This window comes from Sciurus carolinensis, chromosome 2 (assembly GCF_902686445.1).
Source record: "Sciurus carolinensis chromosome 2, mSciCar1.2, whole genome shotgun sequence".
NCBI classification, from domain to species: domain Eukaryota; kingdom Metazoa; phylum Chordata; class Mammalia; order Rodentia; family Sciuridae; genus Sciurus; species Sciurus carolinensis.
The window spans coordinates 20077433-20098512 of NC_062214.1; the positions used below are offsets into that span (position 1 = coordinate 20077433).

The 21080-nt window shown below is 53.5% G+C and overlaps 1 protein-coding gene across 4 annotated transcripts in view; it reads right to left on the reverse strand.

Annotated features, from left to right (window-relative positions):
* Positions 1–20875, reverse strand: part of LOC124977814 (bactericidal permeability-increasing protein-like) — a 29334-nt gene extending 8459 nt beyond the window's left edge. For 2 of the 4 annotated variants that reach the window (XM_047541673.1, XM_047541670.1), the window contains exons 1-10: positions 20818–20875; positions 20275–20477; positions 17263–17377; positions 15736–15864; positions 14246–14407; positions 13078–13141; positions 6773–6836; positions 5877–5968; positions 2320–2496; positions 1293–1352 (exon numbers count right to left, since the gene is read on the reverse strand). In XM_047541673.1, the coding sequence (XP_047397629.1) occupies positions 1293–1352; positions 2320–2496; positions 5877–5968; positions 6773–6836; positions 13078–13141; positions 14246–14407; positions 15736–15864; positions 17263–17377; positions 20275–20404 (993 nt within the window). In that variant the 5' untranslated portion in view covers positions 20405–20477; positions 20818–20875. Of the gene's footprint in view, positions 1–1292; positions 1353–2319; positions 2497–5876; positions 5969–6772; positions 6837–13077; positions 13142–14245; positions 14408–15735; positions 15865–17262; positions 17378–20191; positions 20487–20817 lie in introns of those variants that run through there. The other 2 variants (XM_047541672.1, XM_047541674.1) reach the window with 2 other exon arrangements.
* Positions 20876–21080: the final 205 nt, after the last annotated feature.

Below are 21080 nucleotides of genomic sequence, written 5' to 3' on the forward strand. Positions count from 1 at the left end.
AATGTCACCTCCTTAGGCCTGGGGATATAGCTCAGTTGGGACCCTACCAGACACACGCCCCCCCGCCCCCCAGTACTTTCCTATATAGAAATTTCTAGAGATGCCACCATGTCATGGTTTGGATCTGGAAAGTCCCTTGAAAGCTCATGTGTTGAAAGCACAATTCCCAGAGCAGTGAGGTTCAGAGGTGGGGCTTTTAGGCATTGATGAGGACTCTGCATCAGTGGATTCATCCATTTGGTGGATGAATCCACTGGTAACTGAACAGATTCCTGGGAGGTTGGATTTAGTTGGAGGGAGCAGCCACTGGAGGTGTGCTCTGGAAGGGTCTGTCTTGTCCCCAGCCCTTCCTCCCCTCCCTCCCTCTCTTCCTCTGCTCTGCGGCTGCCACGAGCGGACCGGTTTTCCTCCTCGATATCCTTCCGCCATGACGTGTCTACCTTGGAGCCAGCTGACCACTGGCCGAAACCCCGAGACCATGAGCCAAAATGAATCTTAACTTCCTCCACGTTGTCTCTCAGGCATTTCGGTGACAGTGACAACAGCTGACTAACACACACACAGAGACTGTTACAATGGAAGGCTCGTGTGCCCTCTCCCTAAACTCCAAGGCCAAAGCGCGAACCCTGGGTGTGGCTGTATTTGGGGACACGGCCTCTAAGGGAGGGAGTGGGGTTACAGGAAGGCGTGGGGAGGGGCCCTGAGCTCACAGAATTAGTGCCCTTATCAAAAGGGACCCTGAGCTCCCTATCCACCCCGACGCATGCACTGAAGAAAGGCCACACGAGTCTAAAGCCACATCACCAGGAACCAGATCTCCATCTCCCTGTCTCCGGAACAGCGAGAAGCACAGCTGGGCTGTGGCGGCCCCCGGCCCCGGTGTTTCCTTGTGGCAGCCTGAGGGGGCTCATCCAGAGTTCTATGACCAAAGTAACCTCGCCCACCTACGGCCCGCTTATCCCCGCCTGTCTCGTTTTTGTCATTATCTTGTGCAGCTGCATGATAGTTCTCTCTCCCCACAGGACGGCGAGCTGCAGGAGGGCAGGCACGTGGCCTGCTTTACTGGGCCCTGCTGGACGCTCAGTGAGCACCTGTCCAGTGACTGGGCGCCCCCCCAACACCCTCGGCCTCCGCAGTGGGGAGCTGGGCGCCTGTCTCTGGACCTGGATGGGCTGCAGGAAGCTACCTCCACTCTCAGCAAGGCCGCCTCTGGGTCTGGAGGGGGACCTCAGCCTCTCCAGAAGCCCCAGGCCACCTCTCGAGAGGACCGCAGGAGAGTGAGCCCTTGGTACCTGAGGAAGGAAGTTTCCAAGGGACTTGGTTGTCAGTTGGAATTTGGATCCGTTGGGCATCTGCAGAGAAGAGAGAAGGTCTTGGGGGATCACGTTATGGGGGGCAGATGCTGCCTGCGGGGTGAGAGACTGGCTGTGCCGAAGGACAATGGCCAGACCACAGATGATGGAGGCGCCTTGGCCTACAGCCTCGGCAGCCATCGGCCGGGTGGATGGCACGGCCAGTGATGGCCAACTCCCTCACCGTTTGCCCCTAGAAGCCTCAATCTGTTCCCAAACCCAGGAGGTGGGACATGCCCTTTGGTCGGTGCCCACGCCAGCCACCTCCAGTCGAGCAGCGGAGCTTCCCTGGCCTCACCCCGACCCTGGTCCCACCGGCCTTTGAACAAGTGATGGGTGGACTCTCTGCTCTGAATACCCAGCCTGCAGAGTCCCCTCGTGGGTGGTCTCCAGCTTCCACCAGGGCACGTGGGAGCTCACATGCCTTTCTTACCCACAATCCGATGTCTAGTGCAGGAGCTGCGTGAGGAGCCCCACAGGGGGGTGGCCCGGTTGGGATGGGGCTGTCCCCAGACCCTGGAGAGAGGGCCCTTTCCTCATGTACAGAGAGGTGACCTGAGACCCAGAGTGAGATTCAGCGCTGTATGCGACAGAGGAGGAGGAGGAGGGTTGTGGAGAAGCCACGCTGAGCCTGGGTTCCAGTCTGGCGCATCCCGAAGCTCAGCGGCGTGAGCTGTTGGGTTCACTTCTCCTCACCGGCCACAGGCACGTAAGCCTGGAGCCGGGGGTCTCTCAGGCGTTCATGTCTCATTTAACCCTCAGGACACTCTTTGAGGGAGGGTACAGTTACTGACCAGGAAACAGCTTCAGAGAGGTTGATCGACTCTAAGGTCACCAAGCTGCAAAGAACTGGAACCAGTAATCGAACTCTGGTCTGCCTGACTCTAGAGTCCCCACCTTCAACCCCGGGGTAAACAAAGCTTCGAATCCAGGCGTGCTTCCTGTGCGACACACTCCGTGGCCTTACCATGTGGTTCTGGAGGGTGAGTTTCAGGGCTCCAGCCTCCTGGTACACAAGCCCAGCGGTGTTGAAGAAGTAGTCAGAGATGCCCAGGTATATCATGCGGTCGTGGTCCGGGGGAAATGCCATCGCTGGCGGGGCAAAGGGAGGTGGGCTGCGGTGTGCCGGACTGAAAAACTCTCCCTGGGGGTGGAGGCGACAGAGTAAGCCCAGGCATCCTGCAGAAACGAGAACAGCATCTCCACCCCATGGGAAGAGGGGCTGAGAACACGGGTCAGACAGAGGAAAAGCCCATCACCAGAAACGAACACCAGCAGCACACTCCTCCTGGGGCTGATTTCCAGGAGTTTTTCAACTGGGGAGGGTGCCTTCCCACTCATTGTACTGGAGGTGACATCAAGGCACAGGGGGACCAAGTGACCTGCCCAGGGTCACACAGCTCAGAAATTGAACCCGGGCACTCAGAGTCCAGTGCCCACACCCCTAACCACTGCATTGGTGTGGCTTCCACCCGCTGAGCTGTGCAGAAGCCCATCAAAAGAACAGAGAGGCTCTGCTTGTGTCCTCAGGGGAATTTGAAAAGAGTGCTGTGTGCATTTTAAGCTGATCCTGTTCTATTTTTGTGAGAGTGCTCAGATGCTGCTGGGGAAACATGCTTTTTTTTTTTTTTTTTTTCTCCAAAGAGCAATTTGGCCACAGGTTGCAAAAGTAGATCATTAATTTAGCTGAGAAAATAATGTTGAGCTTTAAAAAGCAGATTATAGAAGGGTCCATCTGGTAGGATACCACCTATGTAAAACGTAAAGGTCTATGAAAGTATAAAAACACCCGCCGGAAGTACACGTGCCACTGTCAGCCTGGGTCCCTGGGTGAGGGGCAGTGGGGCAGGTGTGTGTGGGGTGGGGTGGCTGCAGGGGTCCAAGGAGTTGTTTCCACAATTAAAAGAAAAAAAAAAAGAAAAAGATCAGGAGTGAATATGACAAAATGTCACATTTTCCCAACTGGGTGGTGCGTACCCGGACTGCAGCATTCTCGGTGTCTCTGAATCATGAGGTCATTTAAAATGAGTGACCATGATACCCCTCCTATGGGATACCACAGGACTCTTAAAAATAAGAAGAGGGACCTGTCCTGCCCAGGGATCATCTCCAGCACTTACTGCTAGGTAAGGAATGCAAGCAGGATGGTCATCAGCAAAACCTAGACAGGTTTTCACATGCATGTGTGTGAATGCCTAGATCCTGGGACCCAGGAGGTCAACACACCCCTTGGGTCAGCTGTTACCTCTGCACAGGAGCCCAGGAAGTAAATGGCCCTTCCCATTTGCTGGGGTAATTACAAATTGTTCTGATTTTTTTTTTTTTTTTTTTTGGTATGGGGGATAGAACTCAGGGGCACTCAACCACTGAGCCACATCCCCAGCCCTATTTTGTATTTTATTTAGAGACAGGGTCTCACTGAGTTGCTTAAGGCCTCACTTTTGCTGAGGCTGGCTTTGAACTTACGATCCTCCTGCCTCAGCCTCCCAAGCTGCTGGGGTTATAGGTGTGCTCCACTGTGCCCAGCGTTTGTTTTGATCTTTTAACCGCATCGTATCATTTGCGGGTGTGTTTTAAGCATGCAGCTTGGCCCAGTAATTCCACTGCTAGGAAACAGTTGAGAATGTGCACAGATACACTTGCACCGTTGAGGTCTGAAGCCCTGCAAGCCCTGAACAACACCTGCTCTCACCTCCCCCAACACCCAGCTGGACTTCACCTGCCCTTCCTTCCTGCTTTTCTAGAGCTCACCTGTGGCACCGGCTCTTAGTTACCCTCCAGTCATCTTCCCCTGAGCCCAGCCCATAAATACCCCAACGCTGTCCTCAGGGGGGCGTATTTGAGACTTGGGCTTGGGTCTCCTGTCTCCCCACACTCAGTCACCTCGTGCATGATTCTCTTGCAAAACTCATCCTTCCAGTGGTCGGCATACTGCGCGACAGGCAAAAAAGGCCGGTTTTGGTAACAACTGGTTAGGTTCGTGGAAAAAAATGCAGAGTCCCAATGTACCAGGTGGGGGCGCTGTCCACACACCTTATCCCAGACTGTCCACTGGAGATGGAATGGCCTATAAAAGGACGTTTCATGGAGCTGGGCAGGGCACACGTCTGTGATCCCAGCAGCCTGGGAGGCTGAGGCAGGAGGATCGCAAGTTCAAAGCCAGCCTCAGCAACATAGCAAGACCCTGTCTCACCAAGCAACTTAGCGAGGCCCTGTCTCAAGACAAAATAAAATGGTCTGGGGATGTGCTCAGTGGTTAAGGTCCCTGGGTTCAAACCCCATTACCAGAAAAAAAAAAAAAAAAAAGGTGTTTCATGGATGGTGTGGGAGGCTGTTCACTTCACACATTTCTGTTCTCATCAGCTGGAAAGCAGCATGTATAACATGACTTGTGCAAACATGTATGAGTGTGCGTTTCTGTTTCTGTACACGGGGCTTCGTGTTTCTGCGCCTGGGTGTGAGTGAGCATTTTCCTTGGTTTATACCCACAGAGGGGCGTCTGCCCTTGTGAACTGTGTCTCTGGGTTGTCGGATTTGGGTAATCTCCACCTGCTTCCCCTCCTTCCCGTCCTCCCTTCCCCTCCATTTCTTCCTTCCTCCCTTCCAGTTTGTTTAGTCCCATTTCTCTGTCCTTCTGCAGTTTCTAAATTTTCTTTTTTTACATCAAATATGTTTTAAACAAACATAAACAAGGGAGCAAATCACCCATGGTGGAGGGACGGACTGAGCTTGATCTAGAGAGAGTTTCAGGGAGCGAGACAGATCTAGTTGGGCGGTGGGGACAGTTGCTCGGGAGCCAGAGCTAAGCAGGGACACGCTGGAGTAGAGGTGGCACTGGGAGGGGCAGGAGGTCAGGCAGAGGGACAGCTAGGACGGAGGCCCTGGGGTGGGAATCAGTGCTGAATGTGTCTGAGGAAGTGAAGGCCGTGTGTCCGGTTGCAGGTGTTGCAGGCGGGTAAGGGGCATGGAATGAGGCTCCATCCACCCGACCACCCAACAGACATTTACTGAGCTCCTACTGTGCGCACAGCATGGTTCCAAGGGCTGCATGTATGGCAATGAAGGAAGCAGTCCCCGCTCCTTCTCTGATCAGAGAGTGTGCGTGTGTGCGTGTGCGTGTGTGTGTGCGTGTGTGTGTGTGTGTGCGCGCGCACATGCTAGTGATCAGTGCTGCTGAGGGAAGGCGCCGTGTGGGGGAGGCAGAGGGAGCGGTTTCAGGGAGCGTGCTCTGGGACGGCGTCCCCAGGGAGGGCCTGTTTGAATGAAGACAGGCAGGAAGCCGGGGAGACTGTGGGTGTCGGGTGCGGGGAGCACCCCCAGCAGCGGGAAGAGCAAGGGCAGAGGTCCTGGCGGGGTAGGCAGAGTGTCCGGAGGCCAGCGCGCTGGGGCAGTGGTGGCAGGGGAGCAGCGAGGGGGGAGGCAGGGAGGAAGGGGTGAGTCTCTGGGAGATTGGTTCCAAGGGCTATGGGGCGCCCGGGAGGGACTGAGGTCGACGTGAGTGGGCGATTCTGGGGTCAGCCTCACCTTCAGCTGCCCGTCCAGGTTCTCAGCTGTGGTTATCGGAGGCGCCACCAGACGATAGTCGATCCCAGCCACAGCATCTATTTGGGTTGTCACTAGAGGGAAGAGGGTGGACCATGAGCTGGCCCCAGCTGGGAGGCAGGGGCAGTGTCCCCTAGACGTGGATCAAGCACTGCAGGGCTAAGTCCACTCCCCTCCTCCAGGGGGGCCTCCCTGACTCCACTTAAAGGAAATGAGGCACAGAACCAACTTACGTCCTTCTTCCAACAACCTGGGGATGAGTGACCCCACAAACAGAACAAAACAGAAGATGGCCCACAGGGTGAGGGAGGCTGAGTCTGTATCATGCTGAACACCCCTCAGAGGACGTCCCTACCTGCTGCTGCTCCTAGCAGCTTATCATAGGCTTGTCCCCATTTTAAGGCTGTAGAAACTGAGGTCCAGAAAAAGTGATCTGTGTTAGATTTCAGGCCAGTTATGTAACTGTGGCCTAGCTTGCTGGGAGCAGTGGAGCATACCTGTGAACCCAGTAACTCAGGAGGCTGAGGCAGGAGGCTCCCAAGTTTGAGGCCAGCCTCAGCAACTTAGCAAGACCCTGTCTCAAGGTAAAAAATAAAAAGGGGCTCAGTGGTAGAGCAACTCTGGGTTCAATCCTCAGTACTTGGGGAAAAAAAAAAAGGCAAACTGGGGTATCCGGTCGTGTGGCCCCTGCTGAGCTGGGGGTTGATCAGGTGTGGGATTTTCCATCTCACGTCAAGGACCTGGCTCAGTGCCACTGCCACTTGAAATTAGCCAGCTCTGCCCCTTCCCATTCAGGACCAGACCTGTCACACCCACTCTGCCTCCTTCTCTCTCCCTTTTATGTCCCCTTCTATCCTCAGTCCCCACCCAGCTCTCACCTGGAAAATTCTGGACATAAGGTTGCAGCTTGGTGGACACAGAGTTGGTCACAACCTTGCAGATCTAGGGAGAACCAAAGAAGGGAGCTGTAGTAGAAAATATTCTTTGGACACAATGGTACAGATATGCTGTCTTGGTCCATTTTCTGTTGCTGTAGCAAAACACCTGAGACCAGGTCATTTATATGTATATAAAAAAAGAGGTTATTTAGCTCACAGTTCTGGAGGCTGTGAAGACCAAGGGTGTGGCACTGGCACCTGCTTGCCCATCTGGGGAGAGCCTTCCTGCTGCACCAAAACATGATGGAGGTCATCACATGTCCCGACAGAGCAAGTATTCTAGCTGGGGTCCCTCCACCTCTTCTTATAAAGCCACTTATTCCATCCTGGGGACCCCCCTCAGTTAATCCTAGTTGCCTCTCAAAGGCCATGCCTCTAAATACCGTAGATCAAGCTTCCCTTTCTTTGAATATTCTGAAAATCATGTTGCTAGGGCTGGGATTGTGGCTCGGTGGTGGAGGGCTTGCCTAGCATGGGTGAGGCCCTGGGTTCCATCCTCCCACCACATAAAAAGGAATAAAAATAAAGGCATTGTGTCCCTCTACAACTAAAAAAAAATGTATTTTTTAAAAAAATCATGTAGCAAATCAAGTTTCCCTTTCTTTCTTCCTTCCTTCCTTCCTTCCTTCCTTTCTTTCTTTCTTTCTTTTCTTTCTTTCTTTCTTTTTCGTCCACCAGGAAGCTCAGCGTTCCACAGGCGGCTGAGAAAGAACTGCATGCGAAGGTGTGGCCCGCGTTCCAGTTCCCTGGGGTGGAACCTCCCTGGTGAGTGTTTGTGTTTCCTATGTTGTGAGGTGGGTTTTGGATGATGGTTGTTTTGTCTTTTATCTGTTTTTTTTTTGTCCCAGATTCTTCATGGAACCAGGGGGCGAAGAAAGAGAAACACAAGCGAGTGTTGTGGTTTGGATCTGGGACGTCCCCTGAAAAGCTCACGTGTTGAAAGCACGATCCTCGATTTGGGGCGGTTTAGAGGTGAGGCTTTTAGGCCGAGGCTGCGTCCCTGGGGATCACTGGCTGATTAATGATCTGAATGGACTGTTGTGTGGTAACCGCAGGCAGGTGGGGCACAGCCGAGGAACTAGGCCGGGGGCCCCTGAGGACTATATCTTGTCCCTGGCGCTGTCTCTGTCTCTGTCTCTGTCTCTGTCTCTGTCTCTCTCTCTCTCTCTCTCCTTTTCTGCTTTCTCGATGCCATGAGCTGAGCAGGTCCCCCTGACACCCTTCTGCCATGATGCTCTGCCTCACCTCAGGCCCAAAGCCATGGCTTCAGCTTACCATGGACTGAATCTCCGAAACCATGAGCTCAAAATAAACTTTTTCTCCTTTGAGTTGTTCTTGTCAAGTATTTTGGGTGCTGTGGAGAAAGCTGAGTAACTCAGGCGGTCAGTGGTCACCCTTTCCTTATTAGTGCTTCAGGGACCAGGGGGCAGGCTCTCTGATCAAGCCTGGGGGATCCCCTGCACCTTTGCCGTGCATGGTCAGGGAAGCCAGTTCTGCACCCTCCCTACCTCCATGATTCCTAGGGGCAAAACACTGCTCTAAGAAGAACCGAGTCAGGTCACACGCTGACTCTACCAGAGGCGGCTACACTGTTCCTCTAGACCTTCCTTTCCTGACCTGTAAACTGTAACCAGCCCATTGCAGGGACCCCTCTTTATCCAAGATTTGCTTTCCACCCTTCCAGTCACTGTAGTCAACCATGGTCTGAAAATATTAAATAGAAAATTCCAGAATTAAATCATTCATAAATTTTCAATTGTGCACCATTCTTGAGCACAGGTTTCGTAGGTCCCAGTAACCTGGATTTTACCTCAGAATGGCCCCAAAGCTCAAGAGTAACAGTGTTGGCAGTTGTATTACAATGTATCATTATGATTGCTCTATTTTCTTCCTGGTCATTGTTAATCTCTCACGGTGCCTGATTTATAAATGAAACCTTAATGTGTATGTATAGGGAAAAGCATAGGGTTCAGCACTACCCTCAGTTTCAGGCATCCCCTGGGGCCTTGTGCCACAGCTCCCAGGGACCGGAGGACTGCTGATAGTCCTAATCCCACCTGCTCTTCTGTAAAGTAGCCTGGTCACATCCTCATCAAGAGGTGGAGTCTGTGAACACATCCCTAGAGTCACCTGGGCTTGGTGGCTTGCTTCTAACAATAGAACACAGCGTAAGTAACATTGCGTAATTTCAGAAACGAGGTCATAAAAAGGCTGTGCAGCTTCACTTTGGTGTCTAGAAATGCTCCCTCTCTGGTCGCTCCCTCAGGGAACTCAGTCATGTACCCTGAGAAGCCTGAGCCCCGTGAAGCAGCTCAGGTCAGCAGTCTCAGCCAAGCCAGCCTCAGGGCTTCCCAGCCCAGGTGCCAGAGACAGGAGGGAGGGACGTGAGGCCCAGACATCGCAGAAGGAAGCCAAGCTGTCCCCGCCCCCGGCCCTACTTCCTGATCCACAGAGTCTCTGGGCATTAAGAGCAGCTTTGGTTTTTTTCCCGCCCAATTTGGGCTCCCTGTTCAGAAGTAATCAGCCAGCTGAACGCAGGGCGCCAGCCAGGGCCTCCATAGCTTGCGGGATTAGCGCTAATGACCGTCACCTCCTTCCAGCTGCGTATCTCCAGTCCCAGCTTTTGGGACTTCTGGGAGCCCGGGTGTGGGCACCTACTTTCTAGACGCTGCGGCAGCAGGCCTGTGGCCAGGGGCCGGCTCCTCCTCTGTGCCCGCTGTCTCCCCCGGCCTCTCTCTGAGCCCCCGAGTGAGCGAGCGCCTCTGGGCTTCCTGCCCGGCTCCCTGCTCCTTCCCTCTGGCAGCAGATGCCCTTGGTGCCCTACCCAGGCCCGATGGCCCAGCACTGAGCCCCAGCTGCGTGTGGCAGTGCCCGGCTCCAGAGTGCACCCTCCCCGTGCTCCCCATAGGCCACGGGCACCCAAGTCCTTGTCGCGGCACCTGCAGAGGGCGGGGGAGGCTTGTGAAGTCACCCTAGTGCCCCAGCGAGTGGCCAACCCCCAGGCCCTGCCGCACTGACCCTCCTGGGCAGGGGGAAGGAGAGGAGGCTGGGAGGGAGAGAGAGGGAGGGAGGAGGATGTTGGGTTTCTGTTAAGTCCCGGACATTCCGGCTGCCCTCAGGCATTGTCACCCAAGGTTGCTCACCCTCGGGGACAACAGATGGCCCCAAACCACAGCAAGTCACGTCAGGGCCCCCTTCCCACCACACCCCCCCACTCAGGCTCCCACCTCCCCTGCATCCCTCTCCAGGGCTCCCTGGCTCATCCTCCCACTTCCAGCCTCAGTGGCTTCCACTGTGACACCTGACCCTTTCACTGGGGCCGGACTCCCTTCTACACAGGATCCTGTGCTGGGAAAGCCTTCTGCCTCTGCCGTGGCGCAGCCTGGAGTTGGACCTCACCCCCATCGCTTCCTCTTTTGCGGAGCCTTGGTTCACTCATCTGGGAAACGGGGACAATTACGACCCCTGCCCCTCACTGGGAATCAGGTGCCAGAATGTGCGGATTTGACACTAGATCCCACGCAGAGTGGGGAGCTGGTACCAAGCCCACACGGCGCTCAGAACAAGGGTGTCCCCGTCATCCCTGCCACCATCTGCTTCGCCAGCCGCACTACCCTTCAGCTTGGTCGCTATAAGGGGACACTCTCCGTGGTACCAAGAAATAATCTAATGGTTTGAAAGGTTAAATATATCTTAATGTAATGGAATCCTTTTAAAATTAAAAGTCTCATGTTTTTCTTTCTCCCAGCTTTCTGGTAAAAAATATATATATATTATTTTTTCTCCCTGAACTGCTGAGAATGGAAACTGAGACGCTATCCCTGGTCCAGGTAACCGGGAGTGTGACCTATTCTCTGGCTAGTACGGTCTGGCTAAATCTACTTATGTGTATTTCTCAGCTTTAGTTTCTATAAATTGCAATTGACTGGTGGAGACAAATGAGTAGCTTCTCCCCAGTTTGGGCGGAACTGCATTAAATTCATTTTGCATTTTTTACATCATTTGCTTATTTCTAACGCAGGTGGGCAAATCCAGTCAGCTCGGATCGGGGCAGCTTCCCTGGCTGGGCTGTGGGCAACGCTGACACGCCTCTTATACAGTTACTTAATCACACAGGAAGTTCCGGCAGAGTGAGGCAGGCTCACCGGTGCACACAGTCTCATGATCTCATTGTCCTTTCAACACTTCAGAGAAGGAAGTCTCCATTTTACAGATGGCAAAACTGAGGTTCAGAAAGATCAAGTTATTTGCTCAAGGTTGCATGCACAGCGGGTTGTCCCAGGGATTGCTCCCCTGAAATCCCTTCTATAATCACTGTGCTGTGCACCTCGACATCACACATTGATTCCTTTTATTCTTTGGAACTCTTGACACAGTCTTCACACAGATGACCTCACCTGAGGATGCCTCCCTATCTTCACTTCAGAGTCTTTCACCAGGACACTCATGTTACCCCCCTCAGTAGACCCTCGGGGGTGGCCCTTTGCCCACTGTTGGTCCCTGCAGTCGGCCTCCCAGCACACAGGGAAATCATTCTGAAGCATAATTGAGCCAGGCCACCCACCTGCCTAAAACTCTCAATGGCTCCCTGGTGCCCACTGGAGAAAGTCCAAGTTCATCTGTCCTTTGAGACAGGCTCAGGTGGCTCCTGGAAGCTGGTGGTCTGTTAATGGAAAACTAACCCCATGAATGTTCTCTTCTTAGCTAAAGAAGCTGGCTGGCGCTCAGGTGTGGGCGAGGCGGGGAGCACTGGCCTGCCTGTCCCTGGTATCAGTTCCAGCCTCAAGGGGTGCAGGTTCATCAATGGCACGTGTCTGGGGGGCGGTGTGCCAGGCAGGGGATCCGGGCCGAGTAGGAATGGAGCAAGAGGCCGGCAGGACTGGGGAAGAGAAGGCTGGCAGGGAGGCCCGGGGGCAGGAGAGGTGGTTCGGGAAAGTACAGGCAAAGGTTTGCCAGGGGTGGGGGAAGCAGCCCTTTCCTGGTCTCTGGGTAAAATCCTCAGCAAAATGCACATGGCCAGTTTTTGCAGCTTGATTTGTGGTTTCAAAGGGCTATAAGGACTGCCGCGGGGGTCAGGGATGAGAGCAGAAGTGTCCAGCCATGCCAGAGCGTAACAGGGACTTGGGACGGGCTGCCTTCTGCTGAAAGCAGGGACCTTCACTCGGGTCTGCAGATGCCCTACGGTAGCTGGAAGCAGGATGGGGCTTGGCGTCCCTGTCTTCATTTTGAATGTGCCTCTTGATTACCTCAAACTTCAGGCCAGGTGCCTGCTCCTCTCTGTACATAGGCATGCCCATCAGTAAACCCGTCGTGCGATGTTTACTAGCTCTGCACCCTGGCCCCTCTCGTCCCCCTTCGGGACCAAGGCAAGATTTGCAGCAGCCCATTTCAGAACCTCGAGCAGCAGCCATCACAGGGGAGCCACGGAGGCACACGGACCAGACTGCGCTCCGCCCGCCCCAACAGGCAGGGGCAGTGGCCTCATGGGAAATGAGGTGCCCACAGATGAACTGGAGGCTCTCCTGCTACGTGAAATACGCCAACCCCCCAAATCCAAAGGCCGAACGTTCCCTCTGATATGTGGATGCTAACCCCAGTAAGGGGGGAGAGTTCACTGGCTTAGACACAGGGGAACGGAGGGAAGGGAGGGGTGGGAAGAGGAAAAGAGAAGGGGATGAACGGATATACCGTGCCTATGTTCATACATGAACACACGACCGTGTGACTCCACCTCATGCACAACCACAAGAATGGGAAGTTACGCTCCACGTATGCATGATATGTCAAAATACACTCTACTGTCATGTATGTCTGAAAGGAACAAATAAAACATTAAAAAAAGAAAACGCAGGTCTGACAGACACCCATCCTGAGCAGCGAGTGGAAACAATCCCCGTCAAGTGACAAAGGACCTCTCTGGAGCCACCTCACAGAACCAGACGTGAGCAGGATGGGCCAGACCACAGCCTGACAGGACTGCTTCCCTCCGCAGACCTCTCGTCCGGCCCCATTTCCTCTAGTTAAACCCAAACTCCTGCCAGTGTCCCCAGCACGGGGCTGAGAAGCTGCCTCTCACGCTCCTTCCCAAGTGGCCAGGTCGCCGCTTTTCTCTATGATCTCTTCTGTTTGGTTGGGGGCCAGTGGCCAGACCTGCTCTGTGGGACCCTGGAATCACACCTCTGGCCTCAGAGTCTGGTGACAAGAGGTGTGCGGCTCCCAGGGCCTCCCGCTCCCGTCCCGCCTACCTTGCTGTTCAAGGTGTTTCGAAGAGACAACTCGATTTTCTTGTGGAAGAGTTGGATCAGCCACCTGGAGGTTGACATGTAGGGAGGGACATTATGTGTGGCTTCCAGGTGTCCTTGAACTGGCTCAACTGAGCACCCCTCATTAGGCACGTCTCCCCTGTTCCTAGTGCTCTGCTATAGGGTTAGTTCCTTAATAGCTGCACAGCCGGGCCCCTGCCCCATCTCCGTCTCCTTCCTCGGCACCCCCCACCACTCTGCACACTGGCCACACTGACCTACCCTAGCTTCTATGACCCGTACTTCCTCCCACCCCAGTACCTTTGCACATGATGTTCTCACTGCTTAAAACACCTTCATCTCTGACATCTACCTAATTAACCCCTACTTATTCTTTGCATCTCAATGCAAATGCCATGTCATCAGGAAGAACTGGCCAGTCACTAGACTGGGTCCATTCTTCCTGTTCTGTGCTCACTGCATGCTGAACTCTTTTTCTTAGTTTTTATCTCCTTTTGTAACTGCAGGTGAGCCATTCGTTCATGCGATGATGTCATTAATGTGTGTCTCCTCCACTGAGCTGGGAACTTTAAGAGATCAGGGCTGTGTGGCTGAGTCTGGGAACAGATAGTCCTGGACTGAACACTGGCGAGCTACAGAAATAGGTTGTTTCCCTCTCTTTCTGTGTCTTGGTTTTCTCCCCTGAAGGTGGGGTAACGATCGACGGACTTCGTCAAGTCACTGTGTGCGCGGACTGAGGTCAAGAATGTGCTACAACAGTGCTGGGCCCACAGCGAGCCTCCTGTCGAGGTCACAATGCCACGTACAACTGATGAGCCTCTATCAGTCACTACTGTCTCCTCAGCACGCACAGGTCTGGTGCATCAGTAGACGCTTCTGGGATGGATGGACGAACCGCCACCTACAGACTGTGAGGACTGTGTCACTCAGCGCAGACACAGAGGGCTTAGCACAAGCCTGGGGCGCTGAACGGGCCTTTACGCTGGAGGCAGGGACAGTGTCTGCTTCACCTGCAGCCCCGCCCACCCTCCCAGGCCTCCGGACAAGGCCTGGAATGCAGGGAGCACCCTCGGTGTGTTCTAGATTCAGGGGTGATCAGGACAACCTCCTCCAGATCCCTTCTCCCACCCGCAGCCCTGGGAGGTCCTACCCCAGTCTGCTGCCCGAGATGTGCAGGTGGACGTCGCTGATGTCGTTGCTGCAGCTGGAGCAGGTGACCGTGATGTGGCCTGAGGTGGGGTCGCTGCCCAGCTTCAGAAAAGCCAAAATGGAGGTGCCTTGTATGCTCAGGTCAAACCTGCCGCCGGCTATGCTGAAGGGAAGCAGAGAGGAGTGGCTTGAAGAGGGCGTTTTCCACCCCACTATCCTCACCCTCCGCACCAGGGCTGGAGGGCGGAGCGAAGCGGCAGCTTGCCCAAGGTCACGCGGCTCTGAGCCGTAGTCAGGATTCGAACCCGACTCTGAGCCCATGTCTGCCTGGCAGATCCCCGATCTTAACTCCTGCCTCAGTCACTGCCCTGGCTGTGTGACTTTGGGCATGACTCTCAACTTCCCTGAGCTTGTTTTCTCATCCGGGTTCTGAATCAGCAGTGGGACACTGGTGTGTGTGTGTGTGTGTGTGTGTGTGTGTGTGTGTCAGTGTTGCCACTAAAAATCTGAGTGTTTGCAGTCACTGACTTTAGGCAATTACTGCCCCCATTAATTAATGAATGAGGCCAATAACTCCTCCCTCCAGGAGGGAAAGGATTTTAAGTAAGACAGTGCACGTGAATGTAATCTGTCAACTCTTATGTGATATGGTATTATTATTATTATTTTTCATCTATAAATGAAATGAGAGATGCAAAAGAGTCCAGGCCAAGAACGGGGTGATTGCTAAGGTGGGGAGACCCACCTCTCCGCACCTGGTGTGGCTTCTCCTGCATTTCCTCCCCAGGATCCCTACAAAGGACAGGTCCTCAGAGTGATCATTTGATCAGAGCCACAGTGACAGGCGGGCAGGCTCCTTTGTCGCAGAGTTGTAATCTTAATCATGTGCCCCAATTGGCCACAGCCTGCCATGGGGTGGTGGGGAGTGGTGCATTTCCTTGCTCTTGACTTTGGAGTTGGCCATGCGACAGGCTTTGGCCAATGAACTGTGAGTAGAAGTGACCGTGGGCCATTCCACAGCCTGGACCTTCAGAGAACCTGCTTGGCTTCCTTTTGCACCTTTGCTGCCAACAAAAATGGGCCCTGGAGGGGAGCCAAGGAGGAGGGGCCTCAGCAAGGCCCAGCCTGGATCAGCCAAGTGCCAGGCAATGACAGATGCATAGGTGGTAACATGATTTTTTTTAAGCCACTGAGCCTGGAATGTTTTGTTACACGGCAATAGCTAGCTGATAAAGGAATAAATGAGAAGCCCTACTGGGCTTCCCACTCTGAGCCATAGGACCATGGGCCTCACCAAGGCCCATGTTGATAGAATTGCTCAGCGATTCTCCAAGGGTTATGTTAAACCGTCTTAGGTGAAAACTTCCCCCATGAACCCTGTGGCTACAAATGGTAATTTGGGTAAAAACTGGACATTCCCTGCACCCTGGATCTCCTCCCTTCCAACATCACCAAGAGTTCACCCAACAAACCCCAGGTGTGAAGACGCACAGGAAATTCTTTTTTGCTTTCCATTTCCCACTGATCTTGACATTGGCTTTGCTGATGGAGAGTCTGAGGCCCACCTGGGGCTCCAGTTTTATCTGGGGACTGGGCAGCTGGAATCCGAGGATGGTCATGCTGAAAAGGAAAGCAGTTCTGTCAGCTTCCTGGGTGCCTGCCCGGGGACTGGTGAAGTCCTTCACCCCACCCGTTCCTGAAGGAGCCAGGGGCTCTGAGAACAGTCTTGGCCAATATGTGGGCACTGAGTGGCTTGGGCTTCGGAGGCAGACACACCTGCATGTGAATCTGACCCTTGAATGTCCTGTTGTGTGACCTTGGGTCTCACATGCAGTTACCTGAGCCTCAGTTTTCTCGTTTGTAAAATGGGCACAGTCATCTCTGTTGTGCTGGGTGTGTGACTATCAATGAAGATAACAGATGGTAAGCCACTGACTGTGGGCTCTCTAAAGGGGTGGAGTGTGTCCATCTTCACTACTAGAGCCCAGAGCCTGCTGTGCAAAACACATAGTAGGTGCTCAAACTATTCCTTAAATGATGGGGCATATAATACTCTTTGGAGAACATTTGTGGGTTCTCTGTCGGCATCCATACGCTCTTGTGATAACAGAACTGCCATTGGACTTTGGGGGAGCTCCTCCCACATCTGCTCCCTGCCTCTCTGAAGAAGGTTGACTTCCAAGTTCAGGAGGTGGAGCTTGTGACTCAGGTTTAGCCAATTACTGGATTCTATTCCTCTGGCCACAGCCATTGGTTCAGGGGCAGGTACCTAACCTAAGACAGGCCAATCAAAATGAATCTTGGGGTTTGGCTTGAGTTCTCAGAAGGAGGGCCTCTTCTTCAGGGTCTGAGAGTACTGACATTGAGACTTACTGCAGGCTGGCTTGTCTCTGGAGAGGGCCTGGGCCCGAGAATTAGTCCTCTCCAAGAACGCAATGCTGAGATGGAGCAAGAGAGAAACAGGGTCCAGAGACATTTGAGCCTGACTCAAGCTGAACTTGAAGCCAGATGAGTCCAGAGACTTTACAGTCATATGAGCCAATAGCTTCTGGTTTAGGTCATTTGGGATTAGGGTTTTTTTGACCAATAATTGAACCCGGGGGTACTCAACCACTGAGCCACATCCCCAGTCCTTTTTTATATTTATTTAAAGACAGGTCTTGCTGAATTGCTTAGGGACTCATGAAGTTGCTGAGGCTGGTTTTGAACTTGCAACCCTCCTGCCTCAGCCCCCTGAGCTGCTGGGATTACAGGCGTGAGCCACTGCACCTGGCAGGATTAGACTTTTTGTCTTTGAAACTCCTCCCAAATTCTGATATGTGGACCTGACAGAGAGTTTTAGGATTCACCATATATCCCCTGGGAGTTGTGGAGAGTTCCAGAAAGGCAGCTTTTGCAGTTTCCTTCAGGCTTGGCTTGGGGGTGGGCATCCCCTTGGGGATGAGGAGTTGAGGAGCTTGTGGCTGTGGTGGCCCCAGCACACAGCCCTGCAAAGAGGGGGACTTTGACAAGCCTCACCTGTAGAAGCTATAATACCCTTTCCCAAGGTGCTGGACCTTAAAGCTTCCAGAGAAGTCAGGGATGTTGATCTTCTCCAGCTCCTTCTGTAGCATGGCTACTCCCTTCTGGCAGGCTGAGAGGAGAGAACAGGTGGGGACAGTCAGAGGCACAGCATGGGGGCAGGGGTGGTGGGTCAGAGCAGCTCTGGACCCGTGGTTCCTGTCCATAGCAAGGACAGCAGAACTGGAAGGGTCTAGAGCAGGCATACATGATGGTTTTCTATGAAGGGCCAGGGAGTGAATCGTTTCAGCTTTGTGGTCTTACTCTCTGTCACATTATGCCACTCTGGTGTCCCTGAGCAGCAGCAGCCACGGACAGCGTCTAAATAAACGAATGTGACTGCTCCCAGGCTTTATTTGTGGACACTGGAATTTGCATCTCACACAATTTTCACATTGTTTTAGTCAGCTTTTTTACCACTGTGACCAAAAGACCTGACAAGAACAGATGTAGGGGAGGAAAAGTTTATTTGGGGCTCATGGTTTCAGAGGGCTCAGTCCATCAACAGCGGACTCCATTGCTCTGGGCCAGAGTGAGGCAGGACATCATGAGGGCAGGGTGTGGTGGAGGAAAGTGGCTCAGGACACGGCAGAGAAAGCTCCGCTCCCAAAGACAAAATACCAACCTCGAGGGCAGACCCCAGCGACCCACCTCCTCCAGCCACACCCTACCTGCCTTCAGTGACCACTCAGTTAACCATGTGAGAGGATCCGTCCACTGATTAGGTTACAGCCTTCACAATCTGAATGTCCTCGCATTGTCTCACACATGAGCATTTGGGGACACCTCTTATCCACACCACAGCACACATGAGGGGGGTTATTATTTGAGTTTTTCAATTATTTAAAAACATAACCATTTTGGATCATAGGACACACAGAAACATGTAACAGAAATGTAACAGGCTACATTTGTCCCAGGGCTAGTCTGCTGACCTCTGGTCTAAACTTCACCCCAGGCAGCTGGGGGGCACCCTTCCAGCATGCATTACGCAGTCACTCCCTGCTTTGGTCTGCACTCTGTTCTCAGGGAACTTACGCCTCTGACTTTCCCATTCTCTCCACAGGCTCTTTGCACTTGGTATTCCTGCCATGGCAGAAAATTTTCTCCCACATTCACCTGGCCAACTTCTAGTCAGCTCAATCATTATTTCCTTCCAGAAACTTCCATGACTCAGTAGAAGAGAGGAAACCAGCCCCTTCCCTTGTTATCATAGTCAACATGCCACGACGTCTCCTTCTGAGACCCCATTACCATTTGTAATTATGCATTTATTCATGTGACTCTGATTCATGTCTGGCTCCCGTGCTAGATGTAAGCCCCCTGAGGTTAGCGGCAATGTTGATTTTATTTATTAATGTGTCTCCTACATTTACCACAGTGCCTGGCTCTTAATATTTGTTGGATAAATAAATGCCCCAAGGTAGGATCCTACCATCTGTCATTATGTGGCTAACAGCATAGAAGAACCAATTAACACAAATGTGCTGCCTCAGAAGGAGTAAGACGGGGGAGGCTTGCTACCCAGGCTTTTTGTTTCTTAAGAGCCAGGTTGGAAATAACAACAATGATAAAATGTTTAAGCTCTTACTCTGCGCCAGGCACTCTGGGCTGTGCACATGTATTGAATAATTGAATCTGAAACAAACCCAGGAGAGAGGGCCTGTCACTACTCCCATTTCACAGATGAGGAAGCTGAGGCTCAGGAAAGTTATGTGCTCTGTCCAAGACCATATGTCTGACAAGTAGAGGAGACAGGATTTTAACTCAGCCCTTCTTGTCACAGAGCCTGGGGTAAGCCTTCTGGGGTTCCCAAGTAAGCAATGCATATGTGGTCACAACCCAGAAGGGAAAGAAAATATGGGGTAGCCAGAATCTGTAAGTTCACAGGAGCCAGGCCTTGAAGGCTCTCAGATGCCAGGCCAAAGGGTCAGAGTGGCTTCTGAAGGTCCTAGGGAGCCAGTGAATACTGTAAAGGGGGAGCAGGACTGTATGGGGTCAGATTTGCTGCATTTCAGAAAACTCACATGGGCATGAATAGAAGGGGCAATGAGGCTGCTGTGACAGAGCACAGGACTTCTGGGATAATGCCCTGGGTTGAGTCTCTGCTCCCAGGAAGCCTTCAGGAGCACCCCAGCTCTGGGATGCGCAGGGCTGCCCCCCTTCCCCCTGGCTGCTGTGGGGCCTCTGTTGGCACCCCGGGACTTGGAGCTGCCTTGCCTGGGCTGAGGTCCTGTCCTGCCATTCCCCAGGGGTACATCAGCTGGTGAGGACCTGCCTTCGCCTTGCTCTGGTTTCCCTGGTGCTGGAGATCCCCCACCGATCTGCAGTTCATCTCTCTGCCACTGGGAGGCAGCATGGAGCAGCCCCAGGCTGGGGCATTAGACAAAACCAGAGCTCGCATCCAGGCTGCCTGCTTCTGGCCGTGGCTCTGGACCTCAGGTGTGCTGGCCTGCAAGTCCCGCCCACGCTGGCAGTGAGGATAAACGAGACTGCATGTGTAAAGCTCCTGGCACAGCACATTTGTGCCGTGCTCTCCTCTGCCTGCGCCTGGATGAATGGCCTGCAGGAATCTCTCTGAGTCACCCAGGCGTGTTGGGCACAATATGGCGGCCAGCCCCTGCACTGGGAGACCACGAAGGAGGGACCCTACACCTCCCCAGCCTCCTCAGCCGATGGAGGCAGATAGACTTCGGAAAGAAGGAAAGGCCTAGAAACCTGAGCTGGGGGTGGGCAGAGAGGGGACCGTGCACACTCAGGGGCCTGGCACTAGACTTGGGATCTTCTAGACCAGCGCTCCAGTTCCTGCCCCTTCGCGGCCCTGGGATCTCGGGCAACTCACTTGGCCACAGTTTCTTCGTAGGTTAAACAAGGGTAAGAGGCCTACCTTGCAGAACGGAGAGCACCAGGAAAGGCTCAGGAAGGGCTACCTCGGGGGTGGGAGAGGAGGGACGGAGGGCATCCGATTACCGTAGTCCAGGCCCTTCTGGGAGATCCTGGTCAGGAAGCCAGGGTTGGTGGCCGCTGTCACAGCTGTGCCCATGGTGGCCAGCACTATCAGGGGTGCCCATTGTGGCATACGGTCAGGGCCCCTGGCCATTCCTCCTTTGTCCGCCAGGGCTGGCGAAACGTCAAGGCCTTGGAGGAGGACCAGAGACCTACAAAGGAGCCGGCTGGGGAAATGAAGCAGCAGAATGTAGAGAGGAGGAAGGAACTGGGTGGAGGTGGAGAGGGGGAGGGCGGCCCGGCGCCCCACTGAGGCTGCCCTGGTGGAAGCCCAGAGCCGCTGCGCGTGTGCGTGTGTGCACGTGTGTGTGTGTGTGTGTGCACATGTGTGTGCGTGTGTGTGTCTGTGTGTGTGTGGAGGGGGAGTTGGGGGCTCTTGGCCTGGTTCCGCTCCCTGAGCCCCTCATCCCCTGCTCTGAGCCCCCAGTCAAATTCCCCCATGTAAGGACTTCCTCGAAGCTGGGTGGTGGGTACATCAGGGTTCAGTATATTTTTCTTTCTACTTACAATTTCTTGGGTATTTTTCAGAGTAAAACTTTGAAGAAAACAGATCCTTTGATGCTTGGTGTCCCCAGAGGCAGTAATGGTAATGATTAAATGCTCCCTTTTTTTTTTTTTTTTTTTTGTCTAGTTCCTTGGCTGCAGTTTTAAATCTGAACTCTGCCACCCCGCCCCACAGCCATCTGACTTTAAGCAAGCCCTGTAGCCCACTCTGAACCTCAGATTCCTCCTCTGTAGAGTGGGGAGAAGAGTAGTGCCTTCCCACTCCA